At 44.6% G+C, this 17,635-nt stretch overlaps 1 protein-coding gene across 2 annotated transcripts in view; it reads right to left on the reverse strand.

The window, feature by feature from the left end:
* Window positions 1-214: 214 nt before the first annotated feature.
* The window catches only part of suclg1 (succinate-CoA ligase GDP/ADP-forming subunit alph), a 68,533-nt gene continuing 51,112 nt past the window's right edge, over window positions 215-17,635 (reverse strand). For both annotated transcript variants that reach the window (XM_078224027.1, XM_078224036.1), the window contains exons 8-9: window positions 13,469-13,657; window positions 215-454 (exon numbers count right to left, since the gene is read on the reverse strand). In XM_078224027.1, the coding sequence (XP_078080153.1) occupies window positions 428-454; window positions 13,469-13,657 (216 nt within the window). In that variant the 3' untranslated portion in view covers window positions 215-427. The remainder of the gene's footprint in view (window positions 455-13,468; window positions 13,658-17,635) is intronic.

Here is a 17,635-nt window from a genome sequence, read left to right on the forward strand (position 1 = left end):
TGCAAAACAAATGAAGCTCATTGAAGTAGCGGGTACCAACTATTGATATCAAAATCATGCAATTCTGCACAGGTAGAATTGAGGGATATTTTGAGAAGGTGAATGAGGGGCTGATGTGTGAATAAGTGGGACTACTCAGTTACCTATCCCGAAACACTGAGCTTTGTTGCAAATAACAATGTTTTTACTCCAACAGAAGATAAACACAAGTTAATTTGTTTTTAAAACTATTTATTTTCTGTGTGGGTGTTTCACGTAGTGTACAGATTCAGACAAAATAGACAAACATATGTATATGGCTCTGTTCTGTTTTAATATAGATTCAGTCATTTCATCCAGATGATTGAAACAGGGGATGGACGATAGAGGCACTGTATCGTGCTAGGAGCTTCTTTTACTTGATATTAAGACCATTTTTGACAGGTATTTACAGCAGCTTCCTCTTCTCAAATTCCTGAAAGAAAGGTTAAAATAATCAGTGACACACCTCATTTATCAAAAGCAGGTTCAAATTCTGAACTCTAAGTGGTTTCAAAGAACAAAGAAAATTACAGCACAGGAACAGGCTCTTCGGCCCTCCAAGCCTGCACCCTCTACCCTTCTGGGGACCATATCCCTTTATTCCCATCCTATTCATGTATTTGTCAAGACGCCCCTTAAAAGTCACTCCCATATCCACTTCCACTACCTCCCCCGGCAACGAGTCCCAGACACCCACCACCATCTGTGTAAAAAATCTGCCTCGTAAAAAATCTGCGACACGGTAGCACAGTGGTTAGCACTGCTGCTTCACAGCTCCAGGGACCTGGGTTCAATTCCCGGCTTGGGCTACTGTGTGTGTGGAGTTTGCATGTTCTCCTCGCGTCTGCGTGGGTTTCCTCCGGGTGCTCCGGTTTCCTCCCATAGTCCAAAGATGCGTGGGTTAAGTTGATTGGCCATGCTAAAATTGCCCTTAGTGTTGAGATGCGTAGGGTTAGAGGGATTAGTGGGTAAATATGTAGGGATATGGGGGTCGGGCCTGGGTGGGATTGTGGTCGGTGCAGACTCGATGGGCCGACTGGCCTCTTTCTGTACTGTAGGGATTCTATGATCTGCTTTAAACCTTGCCCCTCGCACCTTAAACCTGGGCCCCCTAGTAATTGACTCTTCCACCCTGGGAAAAAGCTTCTGACTATCCACTCTGTCCATGCCTCTCATAATCTTGTAGACTTCGATCAGGTCACCCCTCAACCTCCGTCATTCCAATGAGAGTTAGTAAAGTCATTAGTAAAAAGGGAGTGTTTCTAATTCCATTAAGACTACAGCAATAGTTATTTTTGCAGTGTAAAAATACCACCATAAAATATTGTTGATCATCCAACAGATAAAGAAGGTAATTCATCCAACCTTGGTTTCCCCGAGCAGAATAAAAGCAAAGTCCTCCCATTAATGCATCCAATGGAACAAAGAAGAACAAAGAGAAGTACAGCACAGGGACAGGCCTTTCGGCCCTTCAAGCCCATGCCAATCATGATACCCTAACTAAACTAAAAATCTCTGCCCTTACTCGGTCCTTATCCCTCTACTCCCTCCCTATTCATGTACCCTTCCAGATGCCTCTTAAGTGTTGCTAATGTGCCTGCTTCCACCACCTCCTCTGACAGGGCGCTCCAGGCACCCACCACTCTCTACGTGAAAAACCTCCCCCTCACATCTCCCTTAAACTTTCCCCCTCTCATCTTGAACCTGTGCCCTTGTAATTGACACTTCCACCCTGGAAAAAAGCCTCTATCCACCCTGCCTATGCCTCTCATAATCCTGTAGACTTCTATCAGGACCCTTAGCCTTCGTATTTCCAGTGAAATTGGAAAAGATTCCAGGGTTTTTAATTCCATATTCCATCTACCCAATATACAGGTTACTCTGAATAAAACCCTCCTGATCAGTCCTAAATATAAGTTTTATTGTTTTCAACTTGTCTCCCCTTAACCTATTTAATTTGGATTTAAAATATTAAGTTCAATATTTCCCCAATCAAAAATTATTTCTCTTTTAAATGCGACAATTCAAAAATAGACGAGCAATTCTATTTTGCTGTTAAGAATTTTGAAATGTAAGCAGAATGCAGCAGCACATTTATTAACCCTATCACCTTCCCTGTAAGCAGACATTGCGGTCCCAGCCTCTTGTTCATTCACACTTATCCATACCCCACAACTGACCTTTTTGTGCCTTCAGCTGCCTATGCCTTTAAGTTCTGCAAATCGTTCCATAAGCCTCTTCACAAAGAACAGTACAGCACAGGAAACAAGCCCTTCGGCCCTCCAAGCCTGTGCCGCTCCTTGGTCCAACTAGACCAATCGTTTGTATCCCTCCATTCCCAGGCTGCTCATGTGACTATCCAGGCAAGTCTTAAACGATGTCAGCGTGCCTGCCTCCACCACCCTACTTGGCAGCGCATTCCAGGCCCCCACCACCCTCTGTGTAAAAAACATCCCTCTAATATCTGAGTTATACTTCGCCCCTCTCACCTTGAGCCCGTGACCCCTCGTGAACGTCACTTCTGATCTGGGAAAAAGCTTCCCACCGTTCACCCTATCTATACCCTTCATAATCTTGTACACCTCTATTAGATCTCCCCTCATTCTCCGTCTTTCCAGGGAGAACAACCCCAGTTTACCCAATCTCTCCTCATAGCTAAGACCCTCCATACCAGGCAACATCCTGGTAAACCTTCTCTGCACTCTCTCTAACGCCTCCACGTCCTTCTGGTAGTGCGGCGACCAGAACTGGACGCAGTACTCCAAATGTGGCCTAACCAGCGTTCTATACAGCTGCATCATCAGACTCCAGCTTTTATACTCTATACCCCGTCCTATAAAGGCAAGCATACCATATGCCTTTCACCCCCCAAATATGTAAAATACTGATGGGACTGGACAGGCTAGATGCGGGAAGAATGTTGGGGAAGTCCAGAACTTGGGGTCACAGTCTAAGAATAAAGGGGTAAGCCATTCAGGATTGAGGAAGAACTTCTTCACTCAGGGTGTGAACCTCCATCTCAGAAAGCTGTTGGGCCAATTCGTTAGATATGTTCAAGAGGGAGCTGGACGTGGCCCTTATAGCTAAAGGGATCAAGGGGTATGGAGAGAAAGCGGGAGTGTGACACTGAAAGTTCATGATCAGCCATGATCATATTGAATGGTAGTGCAAGCTCAAAGGGCCGAATGGCCTACTCCTGCACCTTGTTTCTATGTTTCCTTCGAGACACTCCTCAAAATCTACCCATCCTGTCTTCATGTCTTCTTACGTGGCTCAGTGTCACACTCTGTCCAATGCCCCTCCTTTGAAGCACCTTGGGAGGTTTTGCAGTGTAAAAGGTGCTATGTTAATGCAAGCGGCTGTTGTTGACCCAGTCTGGCTGACAGTCCATAATGGTGGCAGCTGCAGTGAGGGCTGTTCCTGCTGTCTTAAGGAAGGCAGACCCAGTTTGGGCACAAGTGCGGCACAGCAACCTCAATAGAAAATGAGCATCAGGGTGCGGGTTTGACAATATAGATCATTTTTTTAAAAAACACACGCACGCACATCCCTAATAAGGACATCCATCAAAGTGACGAGACAGAATGCCAAGAAATACATTGAACATCGCAGGAATATATGCTGCTCAGCAGGCTAGTAATGATAGGACATGAGGCAGCACGATGCATGTTCAGCACTGGTTGACCTGCTGCAGGAAGGTGCTGAGAAGGCTGGGCATTTCTCCACAAGATGGGTGAGAAACAGGTAATGCATCTGAACCTCTGGATGTATCACAACAGCAGGCCTTTCAGCTGAATGTCTGCTGCCTCAATATTTTGTCCAAAGGCATGTGGAGAGGAGAAATCAAAGGCAGATGCAATTATAAGGCTGGAAGTAGTGGTATAAATAAAAGATTCCACGCATCTTGAGGTACAATACTTATTGCAGCCTTTGGAAATCATTACTAATTTTACAGAAAACGCAGGCTGGAAGCCTGTGTTAATTTAGGGTGGTGTGTGCTTTTTTCTAATTAAACAGATTATTGAATCATAGAATCCCTACAGTGCAGAATGAGGCCGTTCGGCCCATCGAGTCTGCACCGACAACAATCCCACCCAGGCCCTATTCCCGTAACCTCACATATTTACCCTGCTATATCCTCTAACCTATGCACCCCAGGACACGAAGGGACAATTTAGCATGGCCAATGCACCTAACCCGCACATCTTTGGATTGTGGGAGGAAACCGGATGGAGGAAACCCACGCAGGCACAGGGAGAACGTGCAAACTCCACGCAGTGAACCAAGTCGGGAATCGATAGCAGTGCTAACCACTGTGCCACCATGAGATACATATTAACAATTACTCAATTCTTAAAGCTAGTTAGTAACGTTTACCAATTCAATGAAGAGATCAGGACATTTCTTCAACTGTTGTAAACTTTCAAATCTTAGTCAATGCAATGGCAAGACACAAAAGAACAAAAGTTCAGCACAGGAACAGGCCCTTCGGCCCTCCAAGCCTGTGCCAATCATGACGCCTGCCTAAACTAAAAAAAACCTTACTCGATTCCTGTCCCTCTATTCATGTACCCATTCAGATGCCTCTTAAATGTTGCTAATGTGCCTGCTTCCACCACCTCCTCTGGCAGCACGTTCCAGGCACCCACCACTCTCTGTGTGAAAAACATCTCACCGCACATCTCCCTTAAAAACATTTCCCCCTCTCACCGTGAGGGGGGGAAAAAGATCACCAAAATATTATATCCCAATTTCCTTATAAATGCTGACTGAACTGCTGCATGATTCCAGCAGTGTCTATTGACAGATTTCCAGCAACCTTGCTATTTAATCCACCAACCTGTCACGTTGTCTTGGATTAGGGGAGGGGGGGGAGGGGTGTGGAGAAACAGAGAGAGGGGGAGGGCTAAAGAAACAGATGGAAGTCAGTCAGCGTCCCTGCTCCTGTCTGCCGATCTTCCCCGATGCTGAGCGGGGATTAGGCTGGACTTGGTTCGTGACTTCCCACGGTTGAATAGCTGGCTGACAACTCCCCGCCTGAGTTCACGAATGAAAAATGAGCAACCCGGGTGAGGCAGCAAAAGGTTCTGACAATAACTGCGGAACAGTGATTCTAAGCTCTGAAGCACTCCGCTTAAAAAGGTGCTGCCAAAACATTCTCCGTCAATAAAACTCCCGCACAATACTTCTGGGAACCGAACATTACGACTGCAAAAAACAATCTGCAAGACTTTTATCAAAATAATTACATTTCGCCTTCAAAAAAATTATTCCTCCATCTTCATCCTGGTTGCCCCACAATCATTTGAACTGGAGGGTTTAAAATGTATATCAATACATAGACAAAGCAATTGCAATTATTGCCGCCTACCTATAGTTATTAATAAATTCTAGTCCATTCACTGAATTATTTTCCTGTCCTTCGGCTTGCTGCAGTGGGCATTTTGTTTTTGGTTTTATTCTCGCAGGCAAGTTAGAAAAAGGAACTGTAGGAGAGCAACAAGCAGTACAGGGACCTTTTATTTAATGCACTTTGCTGAATGCTATAAAGAAAACGTCATTGCAAGCTACATGTATTATCTGCAAAAGCAAACTAGATTCATGTATCTTGCCTTCTCTCCTACTCCGTTCAACCTTAGTGGGGCTCTGTGCCGTGGCCATGATTTCTCAACATAAATAAACAAGCATGCAGATTTCACTGTCCTTGACCCATCCTGATTTTATTTCTTTTCTCTTATTGAGTTTTGTTTTTTACTCATGCTTTAAAAAGAGCATTGAGCAGAGAAAACAAAAATGGCCATTCAGCCCAACTAGCCCATGCTGCTGTTAATTGGATCATTCTGCCATGGTATATAAAGAAAAGCACATTATTACAGCCGCTCTGCACAATGGAGGTCTGGCATTAAAAGCAATGCTGTACACTGTCCAGTCAATGCTACTGTTTAATTCCGATGAGCTGGGAGATTCCCTCGTGGGAAGGGATGTCAGTATCAGCCCATTTTGGCTGACAGATATCAAGGTGAGGTTCTAAAAAGTAGACGTCAGCCTGAGCTGGTGGTGGCAGCCTCTGATTGTTGTAGAAAAAGAGACTTGAGCACTTCAGCTAAGCTGAAGCCACAGTATTGAAGGAGCCAATATCGGAGCCATTTTATTTATTTTGTTCACTGGACATGGGTGTCACTGGCTGGCCAGCATTTATTGCCTATTCCTAATTGCCCTTGAGGGAGCAATTAAAAGTCAGCCAGTCGCTGTGGGTCTGGAGTCACATGTAGGCCAGATCAGGTAAGGATGGCAGATTTCCTTCCTTAAAAAGGACATTAGTGAACCAGATGAGTTTTTAGGACAATTGACAATGGTTTCATGACGATCATTAGATTTTAAATTCCAGATTTTTACTGAATTCAAATTTCACCATCTGCCATGGTGGGATTCGAAGTCGGGTGCTCAGAGCATTGCCCCAGGTCTCTGGATTTCTAGTCCAGTGACATTACCATTACGCCACTGCCTCCCCCAGATGAGAAACAGATTCAGATGTTAAACTGAAGCCCAGTTTGTCCTGTCAGGTGAATGCAAAAAATCCAATAGCACTATTCAGAAGAAGAGGGGAATTCTCTCTTGTCCTGGCCAACATTCATCCTTACACCAACACCATTAAAGCAGATTATCTGGTCACATATTTCGAACTGTTTCAGGAAACATTCTGTATAAATTAGCTGCTGCATTTCCCTCCACTACAGCAAGGATGAGCACTTGGAACACCATAGCATACAAGGCTACAGACCAACTGCTAGAAAATGGGATTAGAATAGGTGTTTAATGGCTAGTGCAGACACGATGGGCTGAAAGGCCTCTTTTTGTGTTATAAAATTCTATGACTACACTTCCAAAGTACTTAATTGGCTGCAATGTACTTTAGGACTTCCAGACGTCACAAAAAGGGCGTTATAAAAATGTGCTTGGCTCTCAACGTGCCCCCCAAAATGGCTTAGCAAGCTATTCAGTTGTATCAAACTGCAAAAAGATTTCAAAGGAATGAAACCAAAAGAACCACACAGTATCAGCCTGGGCACTGGAAATGACGGTGGCAAACCCAGCCCTGTGGAGCCTATGCATAAGGAACATATGAAATAGAATCAGGAGTAGGCCACCAAGCTCTTCATGCCTGCCCTGCCATTCAATACGATCATGGCTGATCTTTGCTGGCCTCTACTCCACAGCCCTCTATTCCTCCATCAAATATTTATCCACCTCCACTTTAAATATTTCTAATGATCCAGCTTCCACCATCCTTTGGGATAGAGAATTCGAGAGATTCACTGTCTTCTGTGAGAAGATATTTCTATGCACCCCAGTTTTAAATGACCTGCACTTTATCTTGTAGCTATATCCCCTTGTTTGAGACACTCCCACTAAAGAAAACATCTTGCCTGCAAAGCCCTCCTTACGAACATTTGGGGCTCCTGACCTCATTATAGCCTTGGTTTAAACTTCAAAAATGGACAAAAAAGCTGAACTTCAGAAGTGAAGTGAAAGTCACAACCCTTGACATCAAATATGATATCAAGGAGTCCTAGCAAAACTGGAGTCAATGCGAATCAGGGGGAAAACTGTCCAGTGGTTGTAGTTGTTGGAAGTCAAAAAACCTCAGTCCCAGTAAATAACTGTAGGAGTACCTCAGGGTAGTCTCCAAGGCCCAAAAATCTTCAATGACATTCTTTCCATCATAATGTCAGAAGTGGGGACATTTGCTGATGATTGCACGATGTTCAGCACCAGTCACGACTCCCCAGATATTGAATCAGTCCATGTCTAAATGTAGGTCCATGTCTAAATGCAGCAAGACCTGGATAATATCGAGGCTTGGGCTGACAAGTGGCAGGTAACATTTGCACTACAAAAGTGTCAGGCAATGACCATCTCCAACGAATAGGAATCTAACCATCGCCCCATGACATTCAATAGCATTGCCACTGCTGAATCCCTCACTATCAACATCCTGGGGGGTTACCATTGACTTGAAACTGAACTGGATTAGCCATATAGATACAATGGCTATAAGAGTAGATCAAAGGCTCGGAGCCCTGTGGCGAGTAACTGACTTGACTCCTCAAAGCCTGCCGACCATCCACAAGGCACAAGTCAAGAGTGTGATGGAATACTCCTCACTTGCCTGGATGGGTGCAGCTCCAACAACACTCAAGAAGCTTGACACCATCCAGGACAAAGCAGCCCACTTGAGTGGCACAGCATCCACAAATATACACTCCCATCACCAATGGCACAGAGTAGCAACAGGTTGTATCATCTACAAGATGCACCACAGGAACTCATCAAGGCTCCTTAGCCAGCGCCTTGGAAGCCCACGACCTCTACCATCTGGAAGGACAAGGAGAGCACACAGAAGGGAAAATCACCACCTGGAAATTCCCCTCCAACCCCCCTCATCATCCTGACTTGGAAATATACTGCTGTTCCTTCGCTGGAACTCCCTCTCTAACAGCACTTTGGGTGCACCTACACCACATGGACTGCAGCAATACAGGAAGGCAGCTCACCACCACCGTCTCAAGGGCAATCAGGATGGGCAATAAACACTGGCCTAGCCGGCAATGCCATGAATTAATTTTAAAAATGCAAGTACTTTCATTTCAGAAAAATGCAGTAGTGCAATGGAGAATTAAAAACATCAGCAAATTACTAAATAGCAGCACATATTCTCATATCTTTAAGTCTATGCAATTCAGTTGATAAGAAATCAAAAAATAGAAGGCTGTGTTGGAAAAGACAACTGTGCAGGCCAATGACTTTAAACTTGTAGCTAGGTATCACTATTTCCTGGTCATTTGGAGGCAGAATAAATAGTAATCGCATAGCCAATTCATCAAGGCTGATGCTTATCTTAACCTTGTGTCTTCAGAGTTGGTCTTTATCACAGCCACAGAAGACAAGGAAATTCAGATAAACTGTGTTTTGCTGCCACTTGGTGGCACTTACAAGCATTCACACTTGGTATCATCACCGTCAGAACCACTTCTTTACAGTAACTGAATAAATCAAGACCCCTTTTTGTCATGCGATTCTGACCAATATTTTGGGCCTGTGTTTATTTATTGATTTAAAAAAATTTGTTTAAGGGATGTGGACATCGCTGGCTGGGCCAGCATTTATTGACCATCCCTAATTGTCCTTGTGAAAGTGGTGCTGAACCACCTTCTTGAACCACTGCAGTCCAAGAGTTGTGATGTTAATTGATGGATAATTATTGATCAGCGCACCGGGGACATCTCACCTGCTCTTCCTTGAAGTGACCTTAGTTAGGCCGCACTTGGAATATCGCGTTAAATTCTGGTCACCACACTACCAGAAGGATGTGGAGGCTTTAGAGAGGGTACAGAAAAGATTTACTAGGATATTGCCTGGTATTGAGGGCATTAGCTATGAGGAGAGGCTGGAGAAACTTGGTTTGTTCTCACTGGAACGACGGAGGTTGAGGGGCGAACTGATAGGAGTCTACAAGATTATGAGAGGCATGGACAGAGTGGATAGTCAGAAGCTTTTCCTCAGGTGGAAGAGTCAATTACTAGGGGGCACAGCTTAAAGGTGCGAGGGGCAAGGTTTAAAGGAGATGTACGAGGCAGATTTTTTACACAGAAGTTGCCTGGAACTCGTTGCCGGGGCGGGTAGCGGAAGTGGATACAGTAGTGACTTTTAAGAGGCGTCTTGACAAATACATGAATAGGATGGGAATAGAGGGAGATGGTCCCCGGAAGGGTCGGGGGTTTTAATTAAGTCGGGCAGCATGGTCGATGCAGGCTTGGAGGGCCGAAGGGCCTGTTCCTGTGCTATAATGTTCTTCGTTCTTTGATGCCATGGGATCTTTTACAACCCACCCGAGACCCCGATTGCAGACTCAAGTTAACATCACGTCCAAAAGACAGCACATCCGACAATGCAACAATCCCTCATTACTGCACTGGAGTGTCAGCCTTGACTTTTGTGTCAAGTCATACAGCAGGACTTGAACTCACAATCTACTCACTGAGGTGAGAGAGAGTGGCACAGTGCTTAGCACTGCTGCCTCACAGCACCAGGGACTCGAGTTCAATTCCGGCCTTGGGTGACTGTCTGTGTCGAGTTTGCACGTTCTCCCCGTGACTGCATGGATTTCCTCTGGGTGCTCCAGTTTTCTCCCACTGTCCAAAGATGTGCAGGTTAGGTGGATTGGCCATGCTAAATCACCCCTTAGTGTCCCAAAATGTGTAGGTGAGATGGATTAGCTATGAGAAATGTGTGGGGTTATGGGGATAGGGCAGGGGAAGAGGGCCCAGGTAAAAATGCTCTGTCAAGAGTTGGCACAGACTCGATGGGCCGAATGGCCTCTCCCGCACTGGAGTGATTCTATGCTTGCTATCAACTGAACCATAGCTGACACGGCTTAAGGATGGCTGTGGAGAAAATTCTTCAAGAATATCCCAACTCATTCTTGAGGGTTTTGTTTTTTTACAGATTTATCTTAGGGTTGGGCAGCACAACAAGACCAGTATTTATTGTCTATCTCTATTTGCTTTCATAGAATTCAGTTGTTTACGGGCCGCCTCAGAGGGAAATTGAAAGCCAACCATGCAGTCCTGAGGACAGACCAGTGAATGGCAAGTATTATGTTCATCCAGCTCTACAAGGACATTCATGAGCCAGGGGCGGCACCGTGGCACAGTAGTTAGTACTTGCCTCACAGTGCCAGGGACCTGGGTTCGATTCCTGGCTTGGGTCACTGTCTGTGGGGAGTTGGCACGTTCTCCCTGTGTCTGCGTGGGTTTTCTCCGGCTTCCTCCCACAGTCCAAAAATGTGCAGGTTAGGTGAATTGGCCATGCTAAATTCTCCCTCAGTGTACCTGAACAGGCGCCAGAGTGCGGCGACCAGGGGATTTTCACAGTAACTTCATTGTAGTGTTAAGGTAAGCCTACTTGTGACACTAACAAATAACTTTAAAAACCTTTAAACTTTAATTCTGTTAAACTCTAGGGAATTTGAGCTAGTCCACTTAATCTCTTATCAGAGGATAATACTTTCATCTTTTTTGACAATGGTGACATGAAAAAAAAGACTTGCATTCTTATAAAGCGCTTTTTAGGCTCTCAAGGTACCCCCCAAGTGCTTCACAACCAATTAATTACTTGAAAATGTAGCCCCTACTGTTTTGTTGGAAAACCTGGCAATCCTATTATGTTCCAATGTTATCTCCTGCTCTTCTTCGTATCCAACAGTACCACTTACCCACAACACTGCATGGAACTGGCAATCTGGATTATATGCTCAAATGCAGGAATGGGGCTTGAACTTATCACCTTCTGTTTAGATTACTATCACTGAACTACGTTGACATTTAAAACAGAGGCGATCGATGGTGTAAAACTTGAGAAGGAACGTGATAGCTGGAGTACCAAAGTTAGTAACAATTCCCTCTGACTTCCTGCATCAGTTCCCATCCCCTTGCCACATTAGTTTAAACCCTCCCCAACAGCACTAGCAAACACTCCCCCCAGGACATTATTATTCAACATTAAAGCAGCATCAGTTTTCATCTGAATAATCTCAGGAATTTATCAATGTGCATGTCTTGGATCAGTGCAGCGGGGAACATGGCAAGTCAGCAGGGTAATATGTCAAGCTACCCAACAGCAAGGATCAGAGCATGGCGCGCCAGGCTGTTTTATAGAGTGCTGCCACCGAGAGACAGAGAGAGAAACAGCAGCCCTGCAGTGCAGAGACATGCGGAGCATAGTCATACGCAGAGCTCTCAGAGAACAAGGAACATGTCGACCAGAATGTCACAAGAGAGAGAGGGTGGCCATGCTGTGTAAGAAGTCATGTTGCAGCAAGACAAGATGCGCGATAGCTGGATGAGGAAAGCAAAGCAGTGAGTCGACACAACAGGTAGGAAGCAAGCTTAGGACAGTCATAGAGTAGAGTCATAGAATCATTATAGTGCAGAAGGAGACCATTCCGACCATCGAGCCTACATTGACAACAATCCCACCCAGGCCCTATCCCCATAGCTTCGCATATTTACTCTTCTAATCCCCCTGACACTAAGAGCACCTAACCTGCACATCTTTGGACTGTGGGAGGAAACTGGAGCACCCAGAAGAAACACACACAGAAATGGGGAGAACATGCAAACTCCACGCAGACAGTGACCCAAGGCCGGAATTGAACCCAGGTCCCTGGCACTGTGAGACAGCAGTGCTAAGCACTGTGCCACCGAAGAAATGCCTCGGTGATAGACAGAATTTACAGACTCCCGAACCTTTCCAGTAATTGCTTTCTTAAAAAAAAATTGAGTCCTTTTAAAAAATACGGATAGCATTTTCAGGAGATAAATGAAACCTAGAATGCAGATGGTACCAGGAGCTGAGTCATTTTCAATACTTTTATGTGCCTTCCGCTGTGTTTTTAAGACAAAGAAAGTGGCTGAAAAAGGTATGAGAATTCTGCTTCTCTTCTTACTGTGCAGTGAAGAGGAATTGTCAGACAGAAAGTATTCCTGTGAAACAAGCACCAGTATAAAGAGCCTTGGCTGACATTTAGGCACTGAAAGCTGTTCAATGTGACAGGAATCACACAGTGGCACAGTCAGCGCAATGGTCACTGACCACAAACTGAACTTTATAAAGCTGAATGGGTGTTTTCCAATGAAAGGGTGGCATTGTGGCACAGTGGTCGGCACTGCTGCCTCACAGCGCCAGGGACCCGGGTTCGATTCCCAGCTTGGGTCACTGTCTGCTTGGAGTTTGCACGTTCTCCCAGTGTCTGCGTGGGTTTCCTCCGGGTGCTCCAGTTTTCTCCCACAGTCTAAAGATGTGTGGGTTAGGTGGATTGGCCATGCTAAATTGCCCCTCAGTGTCAAGGGGACTAGCTAGCGTAAATGCAGGGGAATATGAGGATAGGGCCTGGGTGAGATTGTGGTCGGTGCAGACTTGATGGGCCGAATGGCCTCCTTCTGCACTGCATGATTCTATTAAAAGGTTTAACTCAACGGGCAAGCATTAGGCTACTTATGTATTTGAATAAGCTGGGCAAAGTGTTAATTTACCATCAGGTAACGCTTTACTTTAACTCATGATACTGGACCGCTCTTTCAAAGAGCCAGCACAGGTGTGATGGGCCAAATGCTCCCCCCTTTTGTGCTGCAAGATTCTATGAAATTAAAGTAAATAAGGCAGAACATCACAATTAAGAAGGAAAATCAATGCTGAGGACTAGATGAAGACCATTTAGTGCACAAGTCAGATAAGACAAAGATGGAAGGATTTTGACCATGTGAAGAAGAGGGAGGTGTTTACACTACGGTCCAAATCCATATGGAAGATCTTACAGATGATAAAACACACCCGGTGTTCATGTTTTTCATTCTCTGTAAACTCTAGAACTGAAACTACTATTTACCTTCTGTATGGTGCTACCCAGTTTGGCAGGGGACATGCTGATTACCACACCAGCATGTTGGAGGGCGGCAATCTTTTCCTTGGCTCCACCTTTGCCTCCAGCAATGATGGCACCAGCATGCCCCATTCTCCGACCTGGCGGTGCAGTAAGACCAGCAATGAATGAGACCACCGGCTTAGCATTGGGCCCCTGTAAAAACAGTAAGAAACACGTCAATCATCAAACACTGGCAAGTCAATGGTTTTTACTGATCTAGTCATCCAGTGAATGAGTTCAGCCCCCATTATGGGTTGAGATTTTAAACTCAGGTCTTTTTTTAATAAGAATAAAAGCTGAAAATAAAAAAAATGACTGTAAAGCTGTAGATTTATCATTAAAAATCCAGCTGGTTCATTAATGCCCTTCAGGGAAAGAAACCTGCTATCCTTACCTCATGTGGTCTACATGCCCTACTCAAGCCTCACACTGATGTGGCTGACTTTTCACTGCCCACTAGATTGGCCTAGCAAAGCACTTAGTGGTATGAAATATCAAATCAGGAAAGAACAAATCAGAAAATGCTGGAAATCTGCAGGAAGCAGCGCGGTGGCACAGTGGTTATCACTGCTGCCTCTTAGTGCCAGAGACCCGGGTTCGATTCCCAACTTGGGTCACTGTATGTATGGTGCCTGCACATTCTCCCTGTGTTTGCGCGGGTTTCCTCCGGGTGCTCCGGTTTCCTCTCACAGTCTGAAAGACGTGCTGGTTAGGTGCATTGGGCATGTTAAATTCTTCCTCAGTGTACCCGAACAGGTGCCAGAGTGTGGCAACCTGGGGATTTTCACAGTAACCTCATTGAAGTGTCAATGTAAGCCAACTTGTGACACGAATAAATACACTTTAACTTTAAGCCTGACAGTATGCGCGGAGAGAGAAACAAACTTAATAATTCAGGTCAGTGAACTTTCATCATCGATTCTGATGCAAGGTCGTTGAACCTGAAACATTGACACTTCTAATTCGTTACTTGGCTTCACTGCTAATGGAAGTAACCCAGTGTGAGGAGAGCAGTCAATGCTTTCAACACACAAGGTGTGAGTTAACCATCAAGGTAGGTTGAACCAAGGCAGAATGCGACAGCGTGCACGAGAATTGTCTGACAGCCACCAGGAGGTAGTCGAGCTGTGACGAAGGGGAGCAATGGGAAATCAAGACTGTGCCAAGGCGTGAACGCTGTAGTCTTTTGAACGTTTTGCAACTGGAGGAGGTTTGGCCAGGGAGACGGTTTAGTTTATTTTGAGAAGTTGCTCCTCGGGGTACGAAGGCATGGACGAGAATTTTGGCAGCCAGAGGAGGAGGAAGCAAAGGCAGAGATGGAAGAAAGCAATCTTGACAGTGGACAGATGTAGAGGAGGGAAAGTCAGGTTCCATAGGGAGAGGGGCCATAGTGCAATGCAGCAAGAGGGCAAGGGAGATTGATAGCATGAAAGCCAGACAGATATAGGTGCTGGTGTGGGAGGGAGCTCCTGATCTGCCTAATACTGCAAGTTTTCAAAGTAATGGGCAATAACACTGGACAAGGGCATACTTATTTATAATTTAACATCCCCTTCTCAAAGAGGAAGGCAAGGTTATAAATTCTCACATATATTCTGTGCACCAGGAAGAAACTATTGTTCCTTAAACTGTTACAAGTAAAACTGTTAAAATAGCACATTTGTACTTTTTTCCCGCTTTCCCCATTCAGAAATGACTAACTCCTGACTGAAATGCTACGAAATACAGCGAATTTTAATATAATGAAACAGACCCTCACAGGTTAGCCCCATCTCCTACACAGTGTCAGAGTGGTTATCGAGTGCTCCGCAAAGTAGGTTAGATCTAAAGGAAATGCACAGGGTACATGGTTGACTTATTGCCCATTCGTGTGTAATTAGAAACTTGCTTACTTGTACTCATTACTATGCATGCACTCTGGTCTTTACTAACATATACTGGTGCTCGCTTTTTAGATCTCCGACCAGACCACATGATACGGGCCTTGGCTGAATCAGTGACGTAACCCCGCATAGATGCACACAGTCTACAGGAGAAACAAATCTCAGTCACACGAGTCCTGCATGCACCTTGGGCGTATTGCAACGTCCTCTGGCAGCTATGTACAGATCACGGAGCTTTCAGCCAGTTGTTACTAACTTTCAACTCCAAAAGAAACCCCACACTTAGCATTAGAAAACCTGGTAATTCTGTATACATGAAAAACAGAAGGGAATTGCAACAAAACTATATCTGTCAAATCTAAACCTCCTTTTGAACATCGCTAACACGCTGCGCTGACAATGCCTCAGACTGTTTTTTTGGTGCCACTCAACAGCTGCCTGACAGCAAAGCAAATCAACATCTCCTTCCTTTGGATTAGGTTCAAACCTCAGTCTACAAAGAGAAGCATTGATAACCGAGATTAATGTTATAGTCAGAGCTACCATCTGGCCCTTGTGCCAACAATGACTTTTAGTGTAATCAGCATCAAACGCTCGCACCCACTGCGCACCACCGCTGTGCAGAGAAATCCTCAAGAACAAAAAGAGAGACCCAAATACCAATCGTCTGTCTGTCAGACACAAGTTTGAATTTTCTTTTTTATTCAAATTACAGGAGATGAACATCGCTGGCTGGGCCCTGCATTTATTTATTGCCCACGGTGAACTGCCTTCCTTTTCAGAGGGCATTTGACAGTCAACCATATTGCTGTGGGTCTGGAGTCACATGTAGGCCAGACCAGCTAAGGACGGCAGATTTCCTTCCCGAAAAGGACACTAGTGAACCAGATGGGCTTTTCCCGACAATCGACAATGCTTTCACGGTCATCATTAGACTTTTTAATTCCAGATTTTTATTGAATTCAAATTTCCCCATCTGCCGTGGTGGGATTTGGACCTGGGTCCTCAGAGCTTTACCCTGGGTCTCTGGATTACTAGCCAAGTGACAATACCACTACACCACTGCTTCCCCACATATTCATCTGAGAATGAATAAAAAGTCAACTAAAATTCAATTTCAGTTTCAAAATAGGAAATACCTGAAGAAAGATTTTTTTTTAAAATTACACCACAAATTGATCAGGCTTATCAATTAGACAAGGAAAAACTGATGGTATAACAATCAAGAGGCACAGCTTGTCACAATCGACAAGAGTTTCATGGTAATTTAATTACAGAAACCAAATTTCACCATCTGCCATGGTGGGATTCAAACCTGCGCTAGATCTTTGGATTACTAGTCCACTGATAATGCCACTAGACCACTGCTTCCTCTTAGGTGAGAACTGAACCACACAAAGTATGGAGGTTCCAGGCTGCCCTGGCTTATCCAATTTTGCTCGGGTGGTTGTACAGGTTTGTGTTCTAGGTTAGAAATAAAGTTAGCCCATGTTTCCCTCTTTGACGATTATCCAGTGAAAAGTGAATGGTTGAGGGCAGAATCGAGCTGAGCTGTGATTCTCTTCCTCTCAGCATTATCAGACTCTCTCTCAACATTTTACTGTTGATGTTCATGCATGAATAATAGGTACTTGAGCAAGGTACAGAAGGGAAACCACCACTTGGGAAGCTCCATCTTAGCAGCAACAGCTCGCATTTATATAATGTCTTAAATGCAGTAAAACACTCCAAGGTACAAAAGAAAACAACATCAACAACGAAGGGAATGCATGCTGAAATCTCTTGAAAATTAGAGGGTAAATTGGTAAAACGGTTTACATGGGGATCTAGTTTTATAAGTAGGGTACAGAGTAAAAAAGCGAGGAAACATCTAGATCTATATTAATCATTGGTGTAGCTGGAGTTGGAACACATGTAGAATTATTTGATGTTCTATTTTTGGAAGAGTATCCGTGACTTGGGTGTGGAAGCAATCCACTAAAACTTTACTTTGGCTCTGGTCATGAAGAGAAACTATTACACCTCTTCAGTAAAACTGGTGATTTGATGAAGGGCGTTAGGGAATATGGGAACATTGAACCTTGGAGCAGGTGTAGGCCATTCAACCCTTCAGCCTGCTCCGCTAACTGATAAGAAAATGGCTGATCGGATTGTCTTTTTTGTCTGTCCCCCATGATCCTCAACTCCCTTGTCTATCAAAAATTTATCTACCTCAGCCTTGAATAAATTCAATGATCCAGCCTCCACT

This window comes from Mustelus asterias, chromosome 1 (genome assembly GCF_964213995.1).
Source record: "Mustelus asterias chromosome 1, sMusAst1.hap1.1, whole genome shotgun sequence".
NCBI lineage: Eukaryota > Metazoa > Chordata > Chondrichthyes > Carcharhiniformes > Triakidae > Mustelus > Mustelus asterias.